Source organism: Catharus ustulatus, chromosome 2, assembly GCF_009819885.2.
Source record: "Catharus ustulatus isolate bCatUst1 chromosome 2, bCatUst1.pri.v2, whole genome shotgun sequence".
In the NCBI taxonomy this organism is placed as follows: domain Eukaryota; kingdom Metazoa; phylum Chordata; class Aves; order Passeriformes; family Turdidae; genus Catharus; species Catharus ustulatus.
The window spans coordinates 651,600-674,060 of NC_046222.1; the positions used below are offsets into that span (position 1 = coordinate 651,600).

Genomic DNA, 22,461 nt, shown 5'->3' on the forward strand with positions numbered 1-22,461 from the left:
AGCAGGGATGGATGTGAAGCAAGGGCTGTCACGTTGCTGCTCCCACTGAAGATCCCCCAGCTCGTGCTTTTTCCAGAGAACTTCCAGATGGAGATGAATGGAGCTCCCAGTCCAGCCTGCCAGCCAGTGACTTCAGCCTAAATTCAATTAGCAACTGGGAATCCCAGGGGAACACTGCTTGGAGGTTTTCTCTGCTTACACACCATCCATCCACGTGAAACAGAAAAGAATTGTTTATCTGTCGGGGGTGGCTTTGCCCAATTAATTCATTAAGGAGTTTGGGGGGAATATTCTGGAGAATGCCACATGCTGTGAGCAGATAAATGACATGTCCCACTGTACATGTTTCCTAACTTAGCCTGTATTTAAGGCAAGGAATAAATAACTGCACTGAAGACGGTTCTTAACACCAACATAAAATTTAAAAACCCAAACGTTGCGTAATTTTGTTGATTCCTTTGCTGTGCCAGTTGTAACAGAAAAATTCCCACAGAAAGAGTACCATTCATAAGGGCCTTGCATGCCTCTGCTGGGACAATTTTTAGGGATGTACTCAGCAAAAGATGATGCACAACAGGTTATGTGCACCACAATGGGTTGGAATTTGCACACAGAGAAGAATAAATCAAAGCAAATCTCATTTATTGTCATGACAGCTAACTATAAATTTTAATTTAGCTGAAGGGATACCAAATATTGACATTTTGAATTAGACTGACCATGAAGTTTTGACTGATATCACACAAAGCTAACCTGACGCTTAAACAACAGCAATTAATAAGTTGTTAGCTCCACCAGCCTTAAAACATCAAAATTCTCCCAATCCATTCAGGTGAAAACAACATCAGCACAGGAGCCATCCAGCTTTTTCAAGATGACAGTGCCTTTCATGAAAGAAACCAGGAGCAATGCTACCTGCCAAGGCTATAAAGAAAATTAGAACATTTTTAATCAGGGAAAACGCCAGAAATAATGAAAAACTAATACCCCTTATGGAAGCCCAGCTGAAATATTTGATGATGAAAAATTAAAATGGTCTTGCATTGGACTAACAAAGAGTTATACTTAGAATATTTTCAACGTTCTCTTACTAAAAACAGCAGAGCTGACGTGCTGGTACCAGAGGGAGCAGAGAGCCTGGTTATCTGCACCAGGCTGTGAGAAGCTGAGCACAAGTGGCCATTTAGTCCAAACCCCCACTCAATTTCTCTAAGAATTCCCGATAACCCAGCCCAGGCACACGGTTTGAAAAGCCTCCCGCTCCCAGGGATCAAGCTCCTCACATCCATTCCCACGTAATCCTCTGAGCACCATTACAGTGTCACAATGGAAATTAAATAACAGCTTTCGAGTGCAGCTATTGAGATAATCGCGCTCAGCCTGGGAAGGAACCGCGAGCCCCAGCCCTCCCATCCCCTCTGCCAGGCAAACAGCCCGTGCCAACAGGTGGCATTTCAGCCCCTGCTCTGATGCTGAGCTGTCCCTGGGGAAGCCCATTTGCTGGCATTATTCTGATGGAACAACCTGCAGCACTCACAGGGGAGGGCTCGTGCCCCCCGCGTTTCCCTGCGGAGGAAAACGTTTCCATGTATTCAACATTTCCAGCACAGATGTGGGGGGATGTTTATCAGAGAAGGGCAGGGGTATTTAATGCCCTTTTTTTTTTTCCCCCCACAATTTTTAAATTCTAGAGGATTCTGTTCAAATTGCAAGGCAGGAATTTCAGCATGCCTGGCAGCCTTAGTGGGTTACTCAGTGGTGCAGCTCAAGCAAAAGCTGTGTCAGAGAGAAGGAGCTAGATTAGGGCTCCACTCTTCAACCTAATTCCAGGGATTCACAGGCAAGTACCTGAAATCTCCCTTTTACAGACAGAGGAGTTCCTTTCCTGTAACACTGAAATAAAGCCAGAATAAATCACAGAATGGTTTGGGTTGGAAGGGACCTTCAAGACCATCCCTTGATCCTGGTGAGGTGCCCGAGCAGGAGATGTGGTCCAACTCCTCCTTGGACAGCATGCTGCAGCTTCATCAGAGCACCACAAACTCAAACTCACTCTGCTCCACAGAAAAGGCCTCTAAAATCAAGAGAAAGAAGTCAAATGCACCTCCAGAATTTGGCTGCTACACGGACTTGTGGGACCCACTCAATTACTTTGGGATAACGTTGCCATAAATTGTCGGTCAGGCATAGAGGAATATGAATCCCTGGCCTCTGGCATTCCTCTACTAGGTTTGAAAAGAGAGGTTGGACGAAGATAATCCTCTTATTGCTCTGTCAATTTTACTAGCAGAGACTCTAAATGTGAAATTTGGTCCAGCTTGAGCAATAAAAAAAATGATTTTCATTTCCAGACTCCACAGAGCTCCAGGAGTTCTGAGAGCTCTGGGCTTTTGAAAGCCCTTGGAGTGGGGAGCTGAGAAAGGGGTTGGAGAGGTTTCCACACCAAAGGATTGGATTTCTGGGACCTTGGAGGATTTTTCAGTGCGTTGTGGGGCCGTCTGGTGCGAGCGGGGCTGTGAAAAGCAGGAGCTGCCAGGGAGGCATCAAGTCTGTCCCTTCTGCGCCCAGCTCGGAGCAGCGTGGGGACGTGACTCACATCTCTGCAGCCTGAGCCAGGCAAGACATTTCCTTGCCATTTAGACAATGATTCAGGAGCTCTGCGAGCAATGCAGCCCCTACGAGGCTTTATCTTCCTGCACTCAAAACCACATCTTATTTCTCAAGAAGAATTTGACAAAAGGGTAATTTTATATACCTGTTGAAAACGCTCTGGTCCTTGATTCCTTCTCAGAAGTATTAGGTGCTGGCAAAACCTTGAGCTACAGCTCCATAGAATATCCTGAATTTGGAGTCCAACTCCTGACCCTGCACAGGACACCCCAACAATCCCATCACATTCCCGAGAAGCACCTGGCCTCTCTTGGATGTGTGTTACATTTTCCATAAATAATCGAGGCCCAAAGCAGGTTACAGAAGAGTCAGTGGAAGCAACAGGTAGGCAGAGGTTTGGAAAAACTGCTGCTGCTCCCTTAAGTGACTCATTTTGGGGTTCAACGAGCAAAAAGCGCATTAAAATTTCAAAGGATTCCTGTACAAAAATAGCTCTGCACAGCTGGAGTGGCTTCAAGTGAGATGCACACTCTGATGAGCAGGTTCAAGATTGCTCTGAAAGAGCTAAATATCTGCAATCTTGTGTGGATGCCAGGTGAGCTGAGGGAACATGGGCTGGGCAGCCATTTCAAGCACAGGATGATCAAACCTTGGGATAAGCACGGCACAGCCCGAGCAGGTTCTGGGGACCAGCAGGACGAGCCCCTCAACCCTGGAAACCCTGGAGCTCGGACTGGGATCACACCTCAGTGCAGGGAAGAATGTGGTCATGGGGATGGCAGGTCTATGTCCTAGGAATGAGGCTGGCTGGACCCCAAAGTAGCTCCAAAGCAATCCCTCAGACTTCTTGTTCCCCTTGTAGACAAGGGGAAAGGAAACAAGGAAAATTCTTGTTCCCCTTGTGAACAGCTCTTGCCAAAACACACTGGGAACGTGCAGACTTCAGAGGAGGCTCAGGCTGGACATCAGCAGGAATTCCTTCATGGAAAGGGTGACTAAGCACTGGGAGGGAAATCTGGAATCCCCATCCCTGGAGGTGCCCAAGGATGACCTGGACATGGCACTCAGTGCTCTGGGCTGGTGACAAGGTGGGCAGTAGGCACAGCTTCAACCTGAGGATCTCTGAGATCTTTTCCAGCCTCAATGATTCTGGTATTCCAGGATTCTGAGCCTGAGGAATGGCCCCATGGGATAACCCCCGTGCTGATGCCCCACACGAGCGGGGAGCCAGCTTCACCTGCAGCCAAAAGCAGCCACAGGAAAAGCCTGGAATCCCAGACTGCTCGTGCTGTCCCTACAGCTCTGCAAGGGTTATTTTTTTCCCTTCATATACTGATTTGCAGTTTTGCCTGCCTAACCACAAGCCCAGGAGCTGTGGGTCTGGCTGGGCTCCTTCAAAGCCTTCAGCCTTTTTTGCCCTGCGCATTTCTGTCCCCAGCACCCAACAAACATTTACTGCAGCACTCCCCAGGACACACTGTGCCGATGCTCTGGGCTGCTGAATTATGCAGAAAGAGCACACTCCACTGACACGCTTCCTGCAGGCTTGCAAGTGGCTGCATCTGTGCTTTACACACATGTTAAAGGGCTGGGTGTCTGCAGGTGCCTGCCTTCCTTGGGACCACCCCAACACCCCAGGAGCTGCTCAGGGGGCTGCTGGATTTATCCTGCACTTACATCAGGGCTCAGGATGAAACCAGAGCTCCACAGCATGTGAGGATATGTGATCCTGGGCGCAGGGGCTCACACAAAGCTGGAGCTGTTTTTCCTGTCATCGCAGACTTGGGATTGGCAATTATTTAGTTTCCATCTATCTGGTGCTGTGGGGAAATCACCATCCTGCCTCAGGCAGCAGAACAGCCCCAGCTCCCATTTCCCATGGCACCTAATGGAATCACAGAACCATGGACTGTCCTGAGCTGGAAGGGACTCCCAGGGATCATCCAGCCCAAGCCCTGTGCCTGCACAGACACCCCAACAATCCCACCCTGTCCCTGAGGGCACTGTCCAAACTCTCCTGGAGCTCTGTGGGGCTGTGCCATTCCCTGGGGAGCCTGGGCAGTGCCTGGTACCCTCTGGGGGAAGAACCTTTCCTGAAATCCAACCTAAACCTCCCTGGCACAGCTCCAGCTGTGGATGGATCTCTTACAGCCACGCTCCCCAAAAAACTTAGTTTCTTTCTCTGCACTTTCCCAGGAGCACAGACCAAGGGCACTGTGATTCTCATGGCCCCAGACAGTCCCTGCCCATTCCCTGCATTGCCTCACAGCGTTTGGAAACACAGACTCAGCTGCTGGAGCACCTACACCACTGTGCAACCTTGTCCTTCTCTTGCCTCAGCCCCTGCTGCTCCAAGGCTGGAGGGCACATTTCAGGAGAGAGGCACAGGCTCAGCCAGGTGGGAATGAATGCACAGCCCACGGTTCCCAGGGACATTCCCAATGGGCCCTCCATCTTCATGGAGCCCTGGACACTCATAGGAATTTCCCAACTCCAGGTAGCTTAAAACAAGGGACTGCATCCTATTCCTCCTCAAAAATCTCCTATTCCTTTTAATTTGCCTTTTAACAAACTCTCCATAAGCTCCAAACTTGAAGGTATGCTCAGGTAACCACGTCAAGCATAAAGACCTGCTTGAAGCAGTAAACAGGAGCTGAAATGTCATGAATTCATTCAGGTGCCTCCAGGAATGACAGCTCCAAGGAACACATCACACAGGATGACTTTCCAAATTTTTAAGAACCAGGCTGGTAAATTACAGTGATTTATCACTCCACAACAAAGTACACACACACACAAAAGCGCTTCCCAGAAAAAGATTACCAAGCAATCATCCAGATGTTACCGAAGCATTAAGATTAATTTGAAAAAAAAAAAAAATCAGCAAGGAACTGACTCCCACTGGCTTTTTATTGTCATAAATTTCATGCTGCAAGTTCCCAGAGAACTGAGCTCTGTATTGTGCCCCAAGTCTCACTGGTTGTGTGTGTTTCTGGTGCCTCACACCTCTTGCAGCAGCACCCTGCAGCTTCCCAGCTCCCTTTTCCTTCCCAATTCCCTGCTCTCATTCCCAGGGGTGGCATTGCACAACGGGGAGTCTCTGTCTCCATTTGGGTGTCGGAGGGCCTGGGGCACACTCTGAACACACCTTCCCCACCCAGGTTAATGCAAATGAGCAGCAGAGCAGTGCCCAGCTGGGAAGCAGACAGCAGGAGGCTCTTTGTTCTCCCTGTGCACTGGGAGCACCCAGGGATGTTTGCTCACCTGGGAAGCAGGACAGCAGGGTTTGAGTGGCTCAGCAGTCTGTAATATGTGCAGCTGAGCTGCTGTGAGGGCATTTCAGCACTGCCACTGGGCAGTGCAAGGTCAGGATGTCCCTCCACACATGTCCAGAAACATGGAAAGAAGGTGTTCATGCAAAACCAACACACTTCCCTTCTTCTGCCCAACTTCTGCTATTTCAGAGACCCCAAAACCACTTTCTGGTTTTGGACAAAATGCTACAGGAAAGGTCTGGCAGCTCCCCCAGCTCCTGCAGCTCTGCCTTGTTGGTGCCCTACACTGCCCAATTTCAGGGAGGTTCATCTTTGGAGGGAACACCCTCGGTGCCCAACAGCTCCAGCACTGAAAAGGACATTTCCCTACACTCACAGGAAAAGTACCTCTTTCAAAAAGACACTGCTATTCTGCACTTACTATCCAGTATCACATCCCCTCAACAAGTCACTCATTCTTCTGCACCTCAGAGGAGAAACTGAGCCCATCGCTTCCAAATTGTTTGGAAAGGATAATAGAAATGGAAATGCAGAGCAGCTTTCAGAAGAAAATAACTGTTTCTGCCTCTTCAGAAATAAACACAACTGCTGCCAACCCCATGGCTGCCCACTGGCACCCCTTGTGACTTCCCCATTCCTGTGTCCACCTGGCTCATTTTTGGGCAATGTCCCTGCCTGCAGGCACTGGTGCCCTCCCAGCAGGATGTACGTGTGCAGGGTGATTTGTGGTCAGCCCCAAACCAGCTTCCAGAGGCGCTGCTCACTCCCTGTAAGTCACTCTGGTGACACAATTTGTCCCCTTCCAGTCTTGCTGCAGTGGCACCACGGCACATTTTCCATGCTCCTCCTGACAACTGGCACACAGCTCCTGCAGCCCAGCAGCCACTTGTTAAACTCTTAACAGCACCAGGACTCTGAGCTCCGAATCACCCCATGGAATCACACAGCTGTCACAGCTGGAAAAGACCTCTGAGACCATCGGGTCCCACCATGGGACATCTGCCTAGACACCACTACAAAGTGCCAGAGTTAACCACTGCTGGTGGGTTCCCAGACTCCAGCCAGCCAGCCCAGAGCTCACTGCTGGGAAGACTGAGGGCAGGAAGCAGAGAGGGAAGTGCTGAGGGTGCTGGAAGCAGCGACACCATGGAGATTCCTGAGCCCCTTGGGCACCCCCTTCCCCTGCCCAGATCATTCCTTTGCTTGGCTTTATGAGGGCTTTCCAAGCTGCCTGAGAACATCACATCCCGACTCTCATGGAAAGCCTAATTGGAAGCCTCAAAAAGCAATTACACTAAAAGCACTCTGCAGTGAATCAAGGAGCTGTCTGGCAGCCACAGCGCCGGCTCACGGGGCTGCGCCTCTGGGACACGGGCACGCAGAAAGGCTTCACACGTGCAACAACACTGCAGCTCCCCCTGCAAGGAAGGAGGGGCTGGCAGCTCTCACAGCGCTCCCCCTCCCCAAGCCCTCTGCCTCCATCCCTCCATCCCATGGGAACACAAACACGCTGCCAGGAGCGAGCCTGCTGACCCAGGGAAAGGGATGCCCATGTTTGCTCCCAGTTCACTTACAATTGGAGATGTCACACCAATGAGAACTCCATTCTGGCTCTAGAAACTCTTCTGTCCCTATGCCTTGTGAGGCTCAACAAAAACACGAACATCTCCGTGGTAACTTCCCTTTCTGCACTGCTTGTGGCACAGCTGGGCTAATCCCATTCCCACTGCTCTGCGTCCTGACCTCCTTAAACAGCCCCGTGCGAGGATGTTAAAACACTCCAATCTATAAATAATGTATTCCCCTCATCCAGCAATGGATTACTGGGCCATAAAACTCCCTGGAACGCTCCGCACAGTTGCCAGTTTAACGAAATAATACCCAGGAAAACACATCAGTAGAGATTCATCCTCCTCCTTGATGAATTCCTGCAAAGATTCGATGCTGCTGTTACTTTTGCACTGGATTTTTCTTTACAATTCATTATTTAGAAGCTGGTATTTTACTCCAGCACCCTTTTTTTCCCCCACAGCTGAGAGAAGACCAGCGCTGGGGACCCCATCAGAGCCAAAGGGAAGCAGTGAGGTCACACTGCTCAACACACTCAGGTCACAATTTAGACCCTGTTGTCCCCACCAGGGATCTCCCATTTCTGCCCCCTCATCCTCCTGCCCCAGAGCTCCTAGCAGGAGGATTCCCAGCCATTCCCTGGACCAGTGCAGGTCACTGTGTTTTCCTGGGGGTTTGCTTCCAAACAACCCTTACCTACAACTCAAGCCACAGCGTGTGACTTCATTAGAGACAAACGAATCTGCTCCAAACACGGATGCCTAATAGACTCACTGCCACTGCAAAATCAATGCTCCTTCTCAGCACCAATTCCAGCAGGAGTCCTACCACTGATTTTCCAGAGCATAAAGCTCAAGCAAACGTTTCAATGATGCAAATTCACGGTTTGGCAATTTTTTTCTGCTAGGTATTTTGGAAAAAATCAAGTGTTCCTGCCTCAAAACAAGTCAGGCACCCTTTAAAGAGCAAGTTCCCCAGGAAGCAAAACCAGGCCTGCCACATTTGGGCACCCAATCCCTCAGCTCCGCGTGCTGTGCTTAGCACAGCAATTTTCCACACCTCTTCCATAATGCACAGATCACTTTTAACTCTGAAAGGATGGGGGAAAACAGGTGAGCCAGTGACACCCACCAAACCTGCTCGCTCCGTTCCACAGCGCTGATCACGTGTGGAAATGTAAATCCCTCCTGCAATATTAAAACACCATCCAAGGAGCTAACAGCCAGCTCAGCAATGGGGCTCCAGTGCAGGAAACAAAACCATGAGAGCACGTTTCCAACAGCTCCAGAGTGACTTAACTCCCAGAAAAAGGTATGCAAAGTTATCCTTTGCCTCTGCCCCAGAGGATTACTCACGGCTGATGGGTTGCACAGCTCTGAGTCAGGGCTGAACCCTGCCGGTGGGAAGGCGAGCCCGTGTCCCTGGGGGAGCAGGAGCCATCCCCGACGTGGCCACAGCAGCCCTGGGGACAGCAGGACAGGACAGGGAACGTCCCCCAGAGCTCAGGGCCAGCAGACAGCGCGGGCACTCCGTGCTCAGCCCTGATCTTAGTCACAGTAATTGCAGGGCCAGGGCTCTGTGCTCACATTTCCTGTCACCAACCCAAGAATTAGGCAATTTAGATTCGCAGATAGCACCCGGGATATTAAATCACTTGATAAGCCATCGCTGAAGGAACCAGGAGGAAAATGAGCAGCTCCATACGGACGAGGTTCCCCCAGTCCCGGCTCTGCAGAGTTCCCAAACCTTTGGGAAGTGTGAGCCCCCCAAGCAGGGCAGCACTGCCCTTCAGAGCCTGCTGGCTCTCCACACCTCGCACAGACACCCAACAGAGCCGGAGTCAAGTTGAAACCTTTCACGGGGCTCATTTTCAACAATTAAAGAGCATGGCAACCTGTAATTATGGCAAATAAAGCCAGACAGCTGGAGAAGGGAACATCTCTCGTCGGTAACACGATACTACATTTTCTCTCTTAGGGAATTCAGCTACGAAATCCCCAGCTCCCATTCAATCACTTCGAGCCCTCGGTGTCTGGGCAAGCAGGGAGAAATCAAACAGCACTTGACAACCCAACTAAACACAACTCAGAGAAAGCAACACCTCTATCCACACCGGGCAAAGATGGGAATTGGGAGAGGAAAGCCATGCTGGACACACAGCATCAGGCAGCCCGAGGGTGCCAGCACCCCGAACGTGCTCCCCAGGCTGATGCCAGCCCCAAACGCGCTCCCCGGGCTGGTGCCAGCCCCAAACGCGCTCCCCGGGCTGGTGCCAGCCCCAAACGCGCTCCCCAGGCTGGTGCCAGCCCCAAACGCGCTCCCCGGGCTGGTGCCAGCCCCAAACGCGCTCCCCGGGCTGGTGCCAGCCCCAAACGCGCTCCCCGGGCTGGTGCCAGCCCCAAACGCGCTCCCCAGGCTGGTGCCAGCCCCAAACGCGCTCCCCAGGCTGGTGCCAGCCCCAAACGCGCTCCCCAGGCTGGTGCCAGCCCCAAACGCGCTCCCCGGGCTGGTGCCAGCCCCAAACGCGCTCCCCGGGCTGGTGCCAGCCCCAAACGCGCTCCCCGGGCTGGTGCCAGCCCCAAACGCGCTCCCCGGGCTGGTGCCAGCCCCAAACGCGCTCCCCGGGCTGGTGCCAGCCCCAAATACCTTCCCCAGGCTGGTGCCAGCCCCAAACGCGCTCCCCGGGCTGGTGCCAGCCCCAAACGCGCTCCCCAGGCTCGCAGAGCTCCCACACAGCCCTTACCGCTCATCATCAGCAGCACAAACATCTCTGCCTCCTGTTCTTCCCCGAGCCCCGGCTGCCGCTAGCAGAAAGGAGGAAGCGCCAGCATTTCATTCCCCTTCTGCTCCGGAGTGGGTGTAACTCGCCAAGTTTCACGCTGAGATGAGATGGGTCAATTGGGTGTGTTTGAAGGTTTGGGGTTTTGCCATCCCTCCCTTCCTCCCTCCCTCCCTCCGTCTCTTCCTCCCTCCCTCTGCTGATTAATTCCTCCCGTCACAGGCTTCAGACGAGCTGCCACTCAGCCCCGCCGGCTCCCGAAATCTGAATTCCCAAGGACATCCCTCCGGGCTGACTTTAACTCGGCGAGAGGAGCCAAGAGCTGGATCCCGAGCGAGCCCACGGAGGGAATGCTCCAGCACTGGAGCGCACAAAACAAAACACCCCGACCTGCTCCGTGCTCCCACAGCTGCGGGAGGGTTTCCAGGATCGGAATTAGGAATTACACATAGATCTGGGTTTACTTAATTCCCCACTTCCACATAGCTGTCTCTGGATTAAGATTTGAGCAGCAGCATCCTCAGACCAGGGCTGGCTAATGGTTGCTATAAATAAGAAATGCAGACACAAAACCCGACCCCATCTGTGTTTATCCCCCAACTTCTCCCACCTTGCCTCCGTACCACAATTATGGGACAGGAAAAACAGGTATGGAACTGCTCTGAAAGGGAAGCAGACAACACAGTGAAGATTCCTTACAAGTAAATTAATTAACAAATGAACATTTACAACTCGGCGTGATACTTCACAAATCCCGAGTATTGAGCAATAACCGTACCCTTGCAGTCCCGCCCTCTGCAACCCAGCAGTGACCACAAGCCAGGAAAAGGACAGAACCGTGAGGAAAAGAATAAAACAGGAAAGGGTAAAACAGCAGGAGCCCAGTTGTGATCCAGGGCTTGTGGGACTGGAAGGATTCAGCAGCTGGAGCGAGGCTGTGGGGCTCCACATGCCGGGTGCTGCGGGTGCAGAGCAAGCGAGGAGATGATTCTATTTTGGGACAAGATACCAGAGAAGCAATTTGACATGGCACAGCCATCCTCACAGCCCCCGTGACCAGGAACAGGAGCGAGCAGCGAGTCTGAGCCCACTTCAAACAGCACCTTGGGTTTAACTTCTCATCTCAGATGTTTCCGACAGATCCACCCACGCTCAGCACGAGGTCCCCCATGACCACAGGCACACCCCACAAACACCACAGTGCTCCACCCTGGCAGCAGAAAGGGCTGGAGGACGGATGGGATCAGGCACTGTTTGCACTGGGGAGCACCAAACAATCCTCAACACTGCGGTGAACTTACACCTCGAGTGAGCCAACCAGGAGCTCCCACCTGCGGGACAAACAAACGGGAGAGCCGCTCTCAGCGCTGGGAACTCGCACCCCGAGCGGACCGGCAGGTTTGGCGAGCCAGGAATGATTCACAGGGCAACGGGGGCTGCTGCTGCTGCTGCCCTCGGGTCTGCTGGGGCACAGCCACCTCCGGCCCCTGGGACAGCCAGAGCTCCTACTGCGCCCAGCCGGGGTCACTGTCACCGGGATTGGGGTCACCGCCACCGGGACGGTCACAGCATGCACCTGCACACAGGTGCCCCATCCCTGGAGCTGTCCAAGAAAGGGCTGGAGGTGGCACTCAGTGCTCTGGGTGGGTATCGGGCAGGGCCTGGACCTGATGGCCTTGCAGGTCTTTTCCAACGAAATGATTCTGTGATTTGAAACCTGCCAGTGGTTACAGCAACGTCTGAAGCTTTCTGCCAGCTGCTCTTAGAGCAGCTCACGATTTCCTGGGAGTTGTGGCCGTGCCAAGGGTTTGCAGGCTGGTGGCACACGCCAGCTCCCACAGACACAGCACACAGGTACTTACTGTGATCAGCAGCGATGCTCTGGAGTGATTTTCAGATGGTCTGGAGCAATTTTCAGATTCGGGGGGCAACCACCCTTCTGCCACCAGCACTGCCACAGCAGCGTGGGGCATCTCTTCCTGCTACCCAGAGCAAACCCTTGGCACAGCCACAACTCCCAGCAAAGCGTGAGTTGCTCTAAGAGCAGCTGGCAGAAAGCTTCAGACATTGCTGTAACCTTTTAAATCACAGAATGATTTCAGTGGAAAAGACCTCCTTGGCCATCGAGTCCCCGCTGTGCCCAATGCCCACCGTGTCCCCAGCCCAGAGAGCAGCACTGCCAGCCCTGGTCCTGCTGGCACACACCCTTCTGGTGTGGGCTTGCTCTGAGGGTGCGAGCCAGCTTGTGTAAACAGCTGTGCTCTCCTGTGCCAGCAGGGAACCACCAGAACCTGTTCGGGACAGCCCGGCCCATCCTGCCCGAAACGGCACAGACACAGCCAGGCCAGCTCCAGGTGGGATGGCTGCAGGGTGGGATGCACCTCCAGCAGCTTCCAGAGGTGGCTGTGAGCTCAGCCCTGCAGCTGGGCACAGAATGACCCTCCTTCCCTCCTCAGCCCAGTCATGACACCACTGGGGAAATCTCTTTTCCTTCCATCCTTCTGGCAGGATGGATCCCACCAGTCCAGAGAAGACCGAGGTCACACCTCACAGGGGGATGCAGCTCTGATCTCTGTGACAGGGACAGGACCCAGGGAATGGCTGGAGCTGTGTTAGGCTGGATATCAGGAAAAGGTTCTCCACTGCCCAAGCGCCCAAGGGAATGGGCACAGCCCCGCAGAGCTCCAGGAGCGTTTGGACAGCATTCCAGGGGTCCCCAGGGTAGGATTGTTGGGGTGTCAGTGCAGGGACAGGGGCTGGACTGGATGGTCCTTGTGGGGCCCTTCCAACTCAAGACATTCTGTGATTCCATGAACCTGCCAGGGAGCCCACAGGCTCTCCCAAATACCGAGCTGAGTCGGAGATCCCACCCCAGAGCCCAGAGGAGAAAGGTCCCACAAGGCAGCACTTCTCTGTGGTGAAAGGAAGGGAGACACAACCCAGGTCTGTATCCTGCAGAAAGGTGTGTTTATCAACCCTAATTAACATCCTGGGCCTCACACCCTGGCACACCTGCTAATTAGCACACATGAGTTAATATCATTCTAACAATGGATTAGCAGAAAGAAGGGAGTCACTTCAGCACGGTGACTCACCCTGAGCACAGCAGGAAGGTGAGATACGAGCAGCATCTGCCTGGCTCACACAGCGCTCTGCAGACCGTATCTCCTTAACTAAGGCTTACTTTACAAAGCCAAGGTGCTTCAAAAATTCATGATTGTATCTGTCTTATTTTTCACCTGCACACGCAGGTGGCCTTGGAGGAGCGTTGTGTCTCCACCACGCAGACACCTGGAGCCTGTCAGGTCCTTCTGGAAGTCACGGCGGAGTTCCTGGGGTGATCCAGCAGGATCCAGGACACGACCTGGGGCCCACCAGCCACTAATCACCCATCAGGGACACCCCCAGGGGAACACCAAGGAGCTGATGTCCAGGGCCAGCTTTGGTGCTTCTCCAAACACCCCACAAGCACAGATGGTGCTCGCAGGCACCGGGCACGCCTCACTGGGACACTAGTGCCCTTTTCCGTGGAATCCTGGAAAAACTGCAGCCCCACACATGTAACCTGGCCTTCAAAGCTCCCCATGGATGATGGGGCCAAGCCCTGCACTGGCTTTCACCCCAAATCCTGCTCTTTGTGCCTGTGTAGCCTCACACACCTGGCAGGAGCTAAGGGCTTGGTAGCAGGGGACAGACTCGAGCCACCTTGTATTCAATCACAAACTGAAGGAGAAAGTTGACTTGGCTTGCATTATTTTTAAACCTCATCTTTCAAACTGGGTATCTGTGATGCAGCACCTCCCAAGAGGGCACTGATGGAAAACCATCACACCACCATCAGAATCACTTCTGCCCCCTCCAATTGGTGCCTGCCCTCACTTTGCCCAACAAAAACCAACAAAAACCTGCAAACCAACCCCTGGCAATTACAGAACGTTAATGCCATGAAAAATTATACTGGGTTCAATGTATCCACACTCCCTGCTATCAGAAAGACTTTCTCAGCCTCATGTTTCTATTTGGGATTAGGAAGGGAGTTGTGAAAGGCAAGTATTGTTCACTCACAAATAGTTCGCTTTCAGCCTCTACAGAAGTCAGGTAATGAATTACAGGATTTTTTTTCCCCTTTGGAGAGGTCAGCAGATATATCAGCTCCTGGGAAAGCTGATCCCCGTTGTTTGGCTACAAGGGGAGCTGGAAAAGGCCCCTAATGAGCTCCAGGGAGTGGATGCTGGCAGCGAGCCCACACCTTCGCCTGCGGAACCCAGACAAGTGACAAGAGGCAGGAACCACCTCTGGCCAGAGCTCAAATTTAAGGTTTGCATTTCAGGGCACTGCTTGAGGCTCTCACACCACTGGGGCACTCTGCTTGCACACACCCAAAGAGCCTCCCAATGACCATCAGCCCTGCCCAGACACCCCAACAATCCCACCTGCATCCCTGGGAGCGTTATCCACAGGCTCCTGGAGCTCTGGCAGCCTCAGGGCTGTCCCGTCACCTCACAGGCAAAGGATCAGCCAGAGCTCACCAAAACAGGGACTGCTTCCTTTTTCCATGGGAAGGCTCAAGGAGGAACATCTTATTCAAGGCCTCTAATGCAAACACCTCCTCTTTTTTTTTTTTTTTTTTAAACCAGGCAGTAGCTGCTGTCATTTTCATGCTGCGTTCTGACACACTTCTACCACATCCCTGCCAATAGTTTTAATTTCATTGGAAAAATCAGCTCTGAGCGAGAGTGACAAGCTGCACGCTGGTGACGACGCTGTCAAGTGATGGATAATGTAGGTTTACTTCAGCTGTCAAAACTTTTCAACACTAAAAATAGGTATCACAAGCTCCTGGACTCACTGCACTGAAGCATTAAACACAGCATTAAACACAGGATATTGACACCCTCAGAAGTGCCCAAAGCCGCTCAGAGCTGAGTAAAACCAGCAATGTGTGATGGACAGCAAGGGTCTCCAAGGTTTACTTATTTGGAGAAGAGCAAAACAACACCCTAACAGGCTGAAATCTCATATCCATGCTGGCCAAAGCAAAGACAAGATGCTGCACATGCATCATGAAACAGAACTGCACAATATGGGATGCAAAGCCAGGCAGAGACAAAGAGAAAACCTTAGAGAGAAAAATCTTGTGCCCTGTTATCCCAGCTCTTGGTCCAGGTCCCACAGAAAGGGAGGGCAGAGATCTTCCCACGGCAGCTCATTCTTTCCTGCCTGTCATCCCTCACCTGGCCCTGCCCAGCAAGAAAGCTGTGAGGCTGGGAAGGATGGGAAAGCAGGGAAAAGCAAGGGGCTTGGCCAGAGGGATGAGATTTCCACGGAAGGGGGTGAGTGCTCCCCAAGCAGTGATCCATGGATGGACACCAGACAGGCAGCAGCTCACCAGAGGGGACACTGGTTCTGTGGGTCAGGTGGAACAGGAGGAGGGGGATAAAGAGGCACCATTCACAAACCAAATCCAGCTTTTTTCATTCCCTCTGAGGCACTGGATGACAAGCACAGGCAAGGCTGTCCCTACATTAGGCCAGTATTTATGGCAGAAAGAAAACGAAGCGTCACAGGGAATTACTAATTAGATGTTATCATAACCCTGTATATAACTGAAGCAGCACTCTGATGTGCTTTGTAAATAATTAGCAAATTAACTTTCACAATGCCCCTGCAAGGCAAGTATTATCCCCATCTCCTGCACAGCCCTGATGGAAAAAATATGAGTTTGGGCAGATTGTTCCCCTGCCCTGGACAACTGCAGAGCTGCCCAAACACAGGGAAGGGACAAAGAGTGGGGGAGAACAGGGGGCTCAGGGGGACCTTGTGGCTTTGCACAACTCCCTGACAGGAGGGGACAGCCAGGGGGGGTCAGGCTCTGCTCCCAGAAATCAGGGACAGGAGGAGAGCTCACTGCCAAGCGGTGGGAGCAGGGAAGGGAGGGGAGGGAGCACAAGGAGAGGGCAGGAGCACCAGTGCTGCTGTGACTCGGTGCCGGATGCAGATCCCAAAGAGGCAGACTCGAGCCTATTTTAGATGTGCTGCATAAAAATAAAAGATGCTGGTTGACTGCACATGTTCTCATTTTTAGAAAACAAGCTCCAAATTATTTCTTCTATTACAGCCAGATGGTTTAAATAAAAAAACAACCAAAAAAACCCAATCTCCCCTCAATGTCACCTCAATGAAAAGAAGCCCTGACCTGGTTTTAACCTCCTCAACCAGAGCACAGCACAGGAACCACACTGCTAACACCTCTCTCAGGGGGCCCTGACCCCACTCAGAGCCTGACCCAAAGCCCTGCAGGGCGAGCAGAGCTCTGGACCTCAGGTCCTGCCCAGAGGGCCACCAGCACTGACTGTCACAGGGTGACTCAGGGTTATAAACATCACAGCTGGCACAACTGGACTGACCACATGTCTCTGCTCTGTGTCTCAGTGCCTTCCCTATTAACTTGTTCTAAGCTGCCTTCAGGGGTCTTTTTCCCTTTCAAGACTCTCATGAAGTTATTTAATTGAAAGAGCAGCACAACTCTACATGAAAGCAAATGCTGATTTTCAGCTTTCCCTATTTATCCTCCCCTCATTCAAAGCCATGCCACAGCATCACAGCTTCACCTCTGCAAGGAGCATCAGGCTCTCACCTGAGTTTCCCACTTCTAACCCCACTGCTAGGTGACCCTGCCTTCCTACTTGCACAAATGTGAGACTGAAGGCTCAGAGAGCCATCCTTTCTCTGGGTGATCCCTAAGACTGAGAGTTCATACACAGATTAACTTCTTAAGCAAGCTCAAGGGTCCCTTTTACTGGCAAAAGCCTCATGTTCTGAAAATCATAATAGTTCCAGAACTGCTGATTACTTTTCCTCATTTGGACTATTTTTTTTTTAAAGTCCTGCTTGTTCCTCCTACTTCTTATGAGGCTTTTCAGTATTTGCCTGTTACTTGAATGCTAAAGCCTGATTTAGGATTAAACACAACATTTGGGAGGTGGACTCCAATGCTGCCTGCTGTCACTGTTCCAGCTCTAAGAAGCTCTGAGAGCTATCAGGGCAGATCCTGCTCTGCCTAAGTCTGTGTGACCAAAGCTATTTTCCCTTTATTCTATTCCCCACAACACGCACGCAGATGTGATTAATACAGGGCACGGGATAGATAGTGGTGGAGGGGTATTAAAGTTGCACTAAATAGGCAGGGGGAACAAAAATACACTGCAGAGTAACAAACCAGCCGAGTTTCATGGGCTGCACTGATTGCCCAAAAGCAGAAGTGGGGGATCGTGTGCTGAAGCACGTCAGGAATGCTGGGCTGGGTCACTTGGAGAAGTGATTTTTATAGCATGGCCCACTTCCCCCACTGCAGCACACTGGGGGCAGATAAGGGAACTCCTCAAACAGAAATAACCACGTTCTGCATTTCGGGGTTCTGCAGAACCCACCTGAGAGAGGGTGTGAGCATCCATCTCCTCTCCCATTTCAGTACCTCACCAAACTCAGAGCATCCATGGATCAGAGCCCTGGAGAGACCCCTGAGAAGGCAGAACAAAAACCCCAGCTCTGCTGCACGCTCCCCACCAGGGCTCACACAGCACAGGTGATGCAGAGCTCTCCAGGAGGAGCTCCTCTTGCTCCCTCCCCACCCTGTCCTTACAGCAGGTGAGGGACAGCAGCCAAGTGAGGAGCTCTGAAAGCCACAGCAAAGCAGCACAAGCCCACAGCTGGCCAGGGAAGGTTAAACCAAGGGTGTCCATCTATCACTGAGGGAGCTGGGGCTGGATTTGGGTGAAGCAGGTGCACAACTCACGGGTTGCACTCTGGAGCAGAACCTTGGGCTGATCCACAACCACCAGGTGCTTCAAGCTAGAAGTGCTCAAGAGCTCCTCTTACAAAACCCACACAAGCACAAAAAAACATCACAAATGGTATCTCCCTCCCAAAATTGGAAAAAAAAAAAGAAAAAAGTATTAATTTCCATGTTTGCCAAGGAAGAAGCACCAGGCTTCAGGGCAGCAGTCCCTCTGGCATGAGTCAGTAATTGATAGAATAGAGTGGGAGAGAAGGGAAGAGAAGTGGAAGCCTCTTCCATCTTTCTGTTATTTTGCCTTAAATGCACTGTAGTTTATGTCCTCAATAAAAGCCTGTGCATATCTTTCCAACTTAAATGTGGATTGGAACCTCGGGATTACTGCCCTGGCAGAATTAACGTATTAGACATAAAAACCATAACATTTCATTATCCATTGTAAACCACATGTGCTTTCCCCCTGGGGAGACTGGAAATATCACCCAATTTCACTATCATTTTCTGTTAACTGCCCTGCCACATGTTCACACACTGGCACGCTCACTTGGATGATATAGCAGTCCTCTGGTTTCATTCCTCTTTCTTTGTGATGCTGACATTTTTTTAAATCGTGTTTTTCAGTTCTGTTTTTGTCTCTGTGAAGGCACCACGCTACAAAACCACTCGGCTGGAAAGAAAAACTTACCCTGGAACAAAAAGACAGCTCATATTTGTCTAGCTGGAAACATACCATACCCTGATGTCTGAAACAAGGGCAGAAGGCAGCACAGAGGCAAGCAAACCTCAAACACAACAGGCAAGGAGTCTCAGACTCATTTATGGGCACAGTGGGGTCTGTGGTCAATAGTGAGGCACTCAAGAACCAAATCTCTTTCCTCTGCAGTTTAAACTCCCTGTATTCCTCCCTCTCAGTGTTAGGCTGGCTGTAAATTCAAAGATCTGCATAAGCCACAGATTTTGTCTGTGTCTCTGGAAGGTCAGGCAGAGAGCAGCACAGCCCCACACAGGATGAACGGGCCAGCTGGCAGCAATTTGGAGTGACCACACAGAGGAAGTGTGGGGAGCACCAGGGGCCAGAGAGGAGCCTTTAAAAGCCTGGGTCACCCTTATGTTGCAACTCAGAGGCTGCCTCAGGGAATCTTTTGATTTAACCAGTTTTGCATCTTTGCACAGATTAGTGACCAACTGTCCGGATTTAGCGCTGCCATGTTTCTATAAACATTCCTGGACATGTTGCTTGGATAAAACATGCAGCTGCTGACAGGGTCTCTCACAAACATTCCACTCTGCATCTCCAGGAAGCCTGAGGGTTTTTAGTGCCAGGAGACCCTGGTTGTGCTCTGCCCCAGGATGGGCATGGGAAGGGGAGGTGGGCAGGGCAGCAGCAGGGTGGGCAGGAGCTGCACACACACCCCTTCACCAAACCCACCCATCCTTACTCACATGAGGGTGTCACGGCAGCAAACAGCACCAAAGGGAAACATTGGCTGTCCCACGGAGCTCCTGCAATGAAAAAGGAAGATTAAGAGGTCAGCTTGAAGCATCCAGACGCAGGGAGCTGCTGTTCACTGCCTGACCCCTGAAACACACCTCAGCCAAACTCCAACACCACCTCGACCTCTTAGTGCAGGGGGGGATAATTCAAATCCAAATTGCTTCTCACTTTCCTGCTGTTTGTATCTTGCCAGAGCCACAAAAGCCAAGGAAGCCAATTAGGGTGGTTTCCCTTGGGTCTGTGGTCAGTCAGCTCCAGACACTGAGGGCTGCAGGCAGCATTTACCTGTTCCAAAGCAGCTCTTTGCACAAGCCTTGGGTCCAGCTCATTGTGCCACTGCTATTGATCTGGACTTTTACAGAAACCTCGGCGCCCAGCTGAATGCTCTCAGCAAAATTATGCTCAGGATTAGTGTGGATCTCACAGAACAATAACCTGGAAGCACTGGCTGAGGGTTCAGGTAGCAAAACAGAATGCATTTAAAAAATAAATCTCTGGAATGCCTGCACAACAAAAGCAGTAAAAGGTCACTTATCCCCAGCAAATATCATCCCCACACGCTGCTCAGAGATTGGAAACATGAGTGGACTGACAAGTCCTGAGCATCATCCAGCAGAGATTTCCCATGGCTCTTATCCCTGACCAGTGCTTCCCATCACCCCAGGATGTGGATTTGGGGGAGGCAGAGCTTGCTCACAGCTCCTGATGGAAAAAGGCTGTTCTCCCACCCCAGGAAAGTGGGAAAAGGAGAGCATCCCATGGCCAACCCCCCACAAGACACTGAGCCCTCCACAGCTCCGAGGGCTGGGATGATGTAACACCATCAGACATCTGCCAAATAAATAAGCGAGCCGCAGCATGCCTCGCTCCAAACCTGCACAGCAATTTCCATTCCAGAGCAGGAACTTCTACTGGGCTTTAATACTCTCTCCAATACATCCCTTTCCACAAAGAAAATCTGTGCCCGCTGCTCCAGGAACACACGTAATCCTTGTAAGCAGATGTCAGCCTCCAGAGCTGAGAAAATGACTGTGTTCCTGGGCATCAGGGAATTCAAAATGCAAGAAGTTGGAATGTCCTGATGAGTTTGGTGACTTAAACCCCAGGAGGAAACACCTGCTCTCTGAACAGCCGCCCAGCTGAACACCCACTGCTGTTTTATCCATCCACAATTCCAAGGGAATGCTCTTTGGCTTGTTGGCAATCCAGCAGCCAGGGCCAGAGAGCTGGGAGAGAGAGGAGGGGGCTGCCAGGAGCCAGCAGCCCCAGCCCCACGCAGCAGCTCTCAGACACAAACCTCCATCCAAGCTGGTGCTGCTCCACAAGGATCCACCAAACCCATCAGGAGCTCCCCTGGAGGGACACCCCAGCAGGGATTTGGGGTCCCAGAAGGACAGCTACACCTGAAACAGAAACAGCAGCACTTGCCAGGCTCTCACAGCAGGTAAAGGACAGCTCTGGCATCTCACAGGGAAGAAGAGGCACAACCAGAAAAAAAAGGGATTTTCATTAAAAGCCAACAACAATTGGATGTATTCATTATCTCAGATCTGCTTGCTGGAGTCCCATCACAGCCCCTGCCCCTGTTGGATTTTCTTGTTGTTATTATGATATTATACACATTATATATCCAGCAACAATGGGATGGGGCTGCAGGCACGGCAGTCTTAGAGCTTTTATTCCATCAGCATCATCAGCCTCATTTCACAGGGCGAGACACAGGAGATGGTGAAAGCCCTCACCATGACAACACCACCCAAAATTCTCTTTGTTAGAAGATCTTTTAACAACTTTCTAGCCAATAGCATAATGTTAAAAGCTGACAAGCGTTTGCTTAAGCCAATTAATTAAGCTGCATGCACATCTTGCTTTGAACAATGCTTGCCTGTAATAGCTCAAAACAATGGATAAAGGTTCATTATTAAACTTACATATTTCTGTCTTGCTTAACATTTTCCTAAGGCCTATTTCTACACAGCTCACAGCCTCATTGTCTCTTGTGCTGCATCTTCAGCATTCTTGCATTCTTCTATCCTGAGATTTGCTTTCACACGGCTTCCTGAGAGCTTTCCACCTTTTCTATTTCTATTTTTTCTATTGCCCCAGGCAGCTCCCTCAGACATGGACACGAGGCATTGCCTGGCTGGGGCTGAAGAGCACAGGTGATGGACACATGGCTCGTGACCCCAGCTCCCCAAACTGAGACCAACAAACATCCTTCCCCATCCTCGAGTCCCTCCTGGGACAAACCCAGGCAGGAGCTGTCCTGTCCTGTAATTAACACTGCATCAGAGCCCTCACAGGCAAAGGCACCAAGTCCAGATTAGGCAGACAAGCTCAGCTGTGGCAGCTCCTAAGCCTGGCTTAAAGCTGTACTTCAATAACATGTTTAACACAGCACTCAGGATGTGCAGAGTTTTTAATGCCTCTCTTGAAAGGCGAGCAGAAAAACAAATGAAAGTATTGCTAAAAAACCTCCGTTTCCCCATGTAAACTAACAGAAGTTCAGCTACAAGATCTACAAAGCATTTTTGCTTAGTGTAAGAAAAACCTGTGATACCTGAGTAGCCTCAGGTCAGAGCACTGATGTTCCCCCTTCCAGGAGCTCCAACCTTCTCAGGGATCTGTTTTGTCTTATCTACAAAAGCCTTTTCTTCTGTTCTGGAAGCTTACAGGGAAACCCCAGCATCCCCAACAACTGCTGTAAATCCCCAGTTCCAGCTCTTTCCCTGATTTAAGCATGGCTACAACAGCCCTCTATCATCAGCCAGTGCTTATCCTGGAAAACATGTAACTCCAATTCAACAATCCTATTACATATGCTCCCAGCATTTCTACAGGAGAGATTTAGCTCTTAGCTCTCCATTGCTTTATCTCTTTCTGGGTTTGCCAGGGCAGAAATTATCTCAGGCTATAAACGGGTCACATCCAAATGCTT

General features: G+C 51.2%; 1 protein-coding gene across 3 annotated transcripts in view; it reads right to left on the bottom strand.

Annotated features, from left to right (window-relative positions):
- TIAM1 (TIAM Rac1 associated GEF 1) overlaps window positions 1-22,461 on the bottom strand; it is a 105,588-nt gene that overhangs the window by 78,540 nt on the left and 4,587 nt on the right. Inside the window, exon 2 of one of the 3 annotated variants that reach the window (XM_033084362.2) lies at window positions 19,472-19,531. In XM_033084362.2, the coding sequence (XP_032940253.1) occupies window positions 19,472-19,531 (60 nt within the window). Of the gene's footprint in view, window positions 1-10,197; window positions 10,377-19,471; window positions 19,532-22,461 lie in introns of those variants that run through there. The other 2 variants (XM_033084363.1, XM_033084364.1) reach the window with 2 other exon arrangements.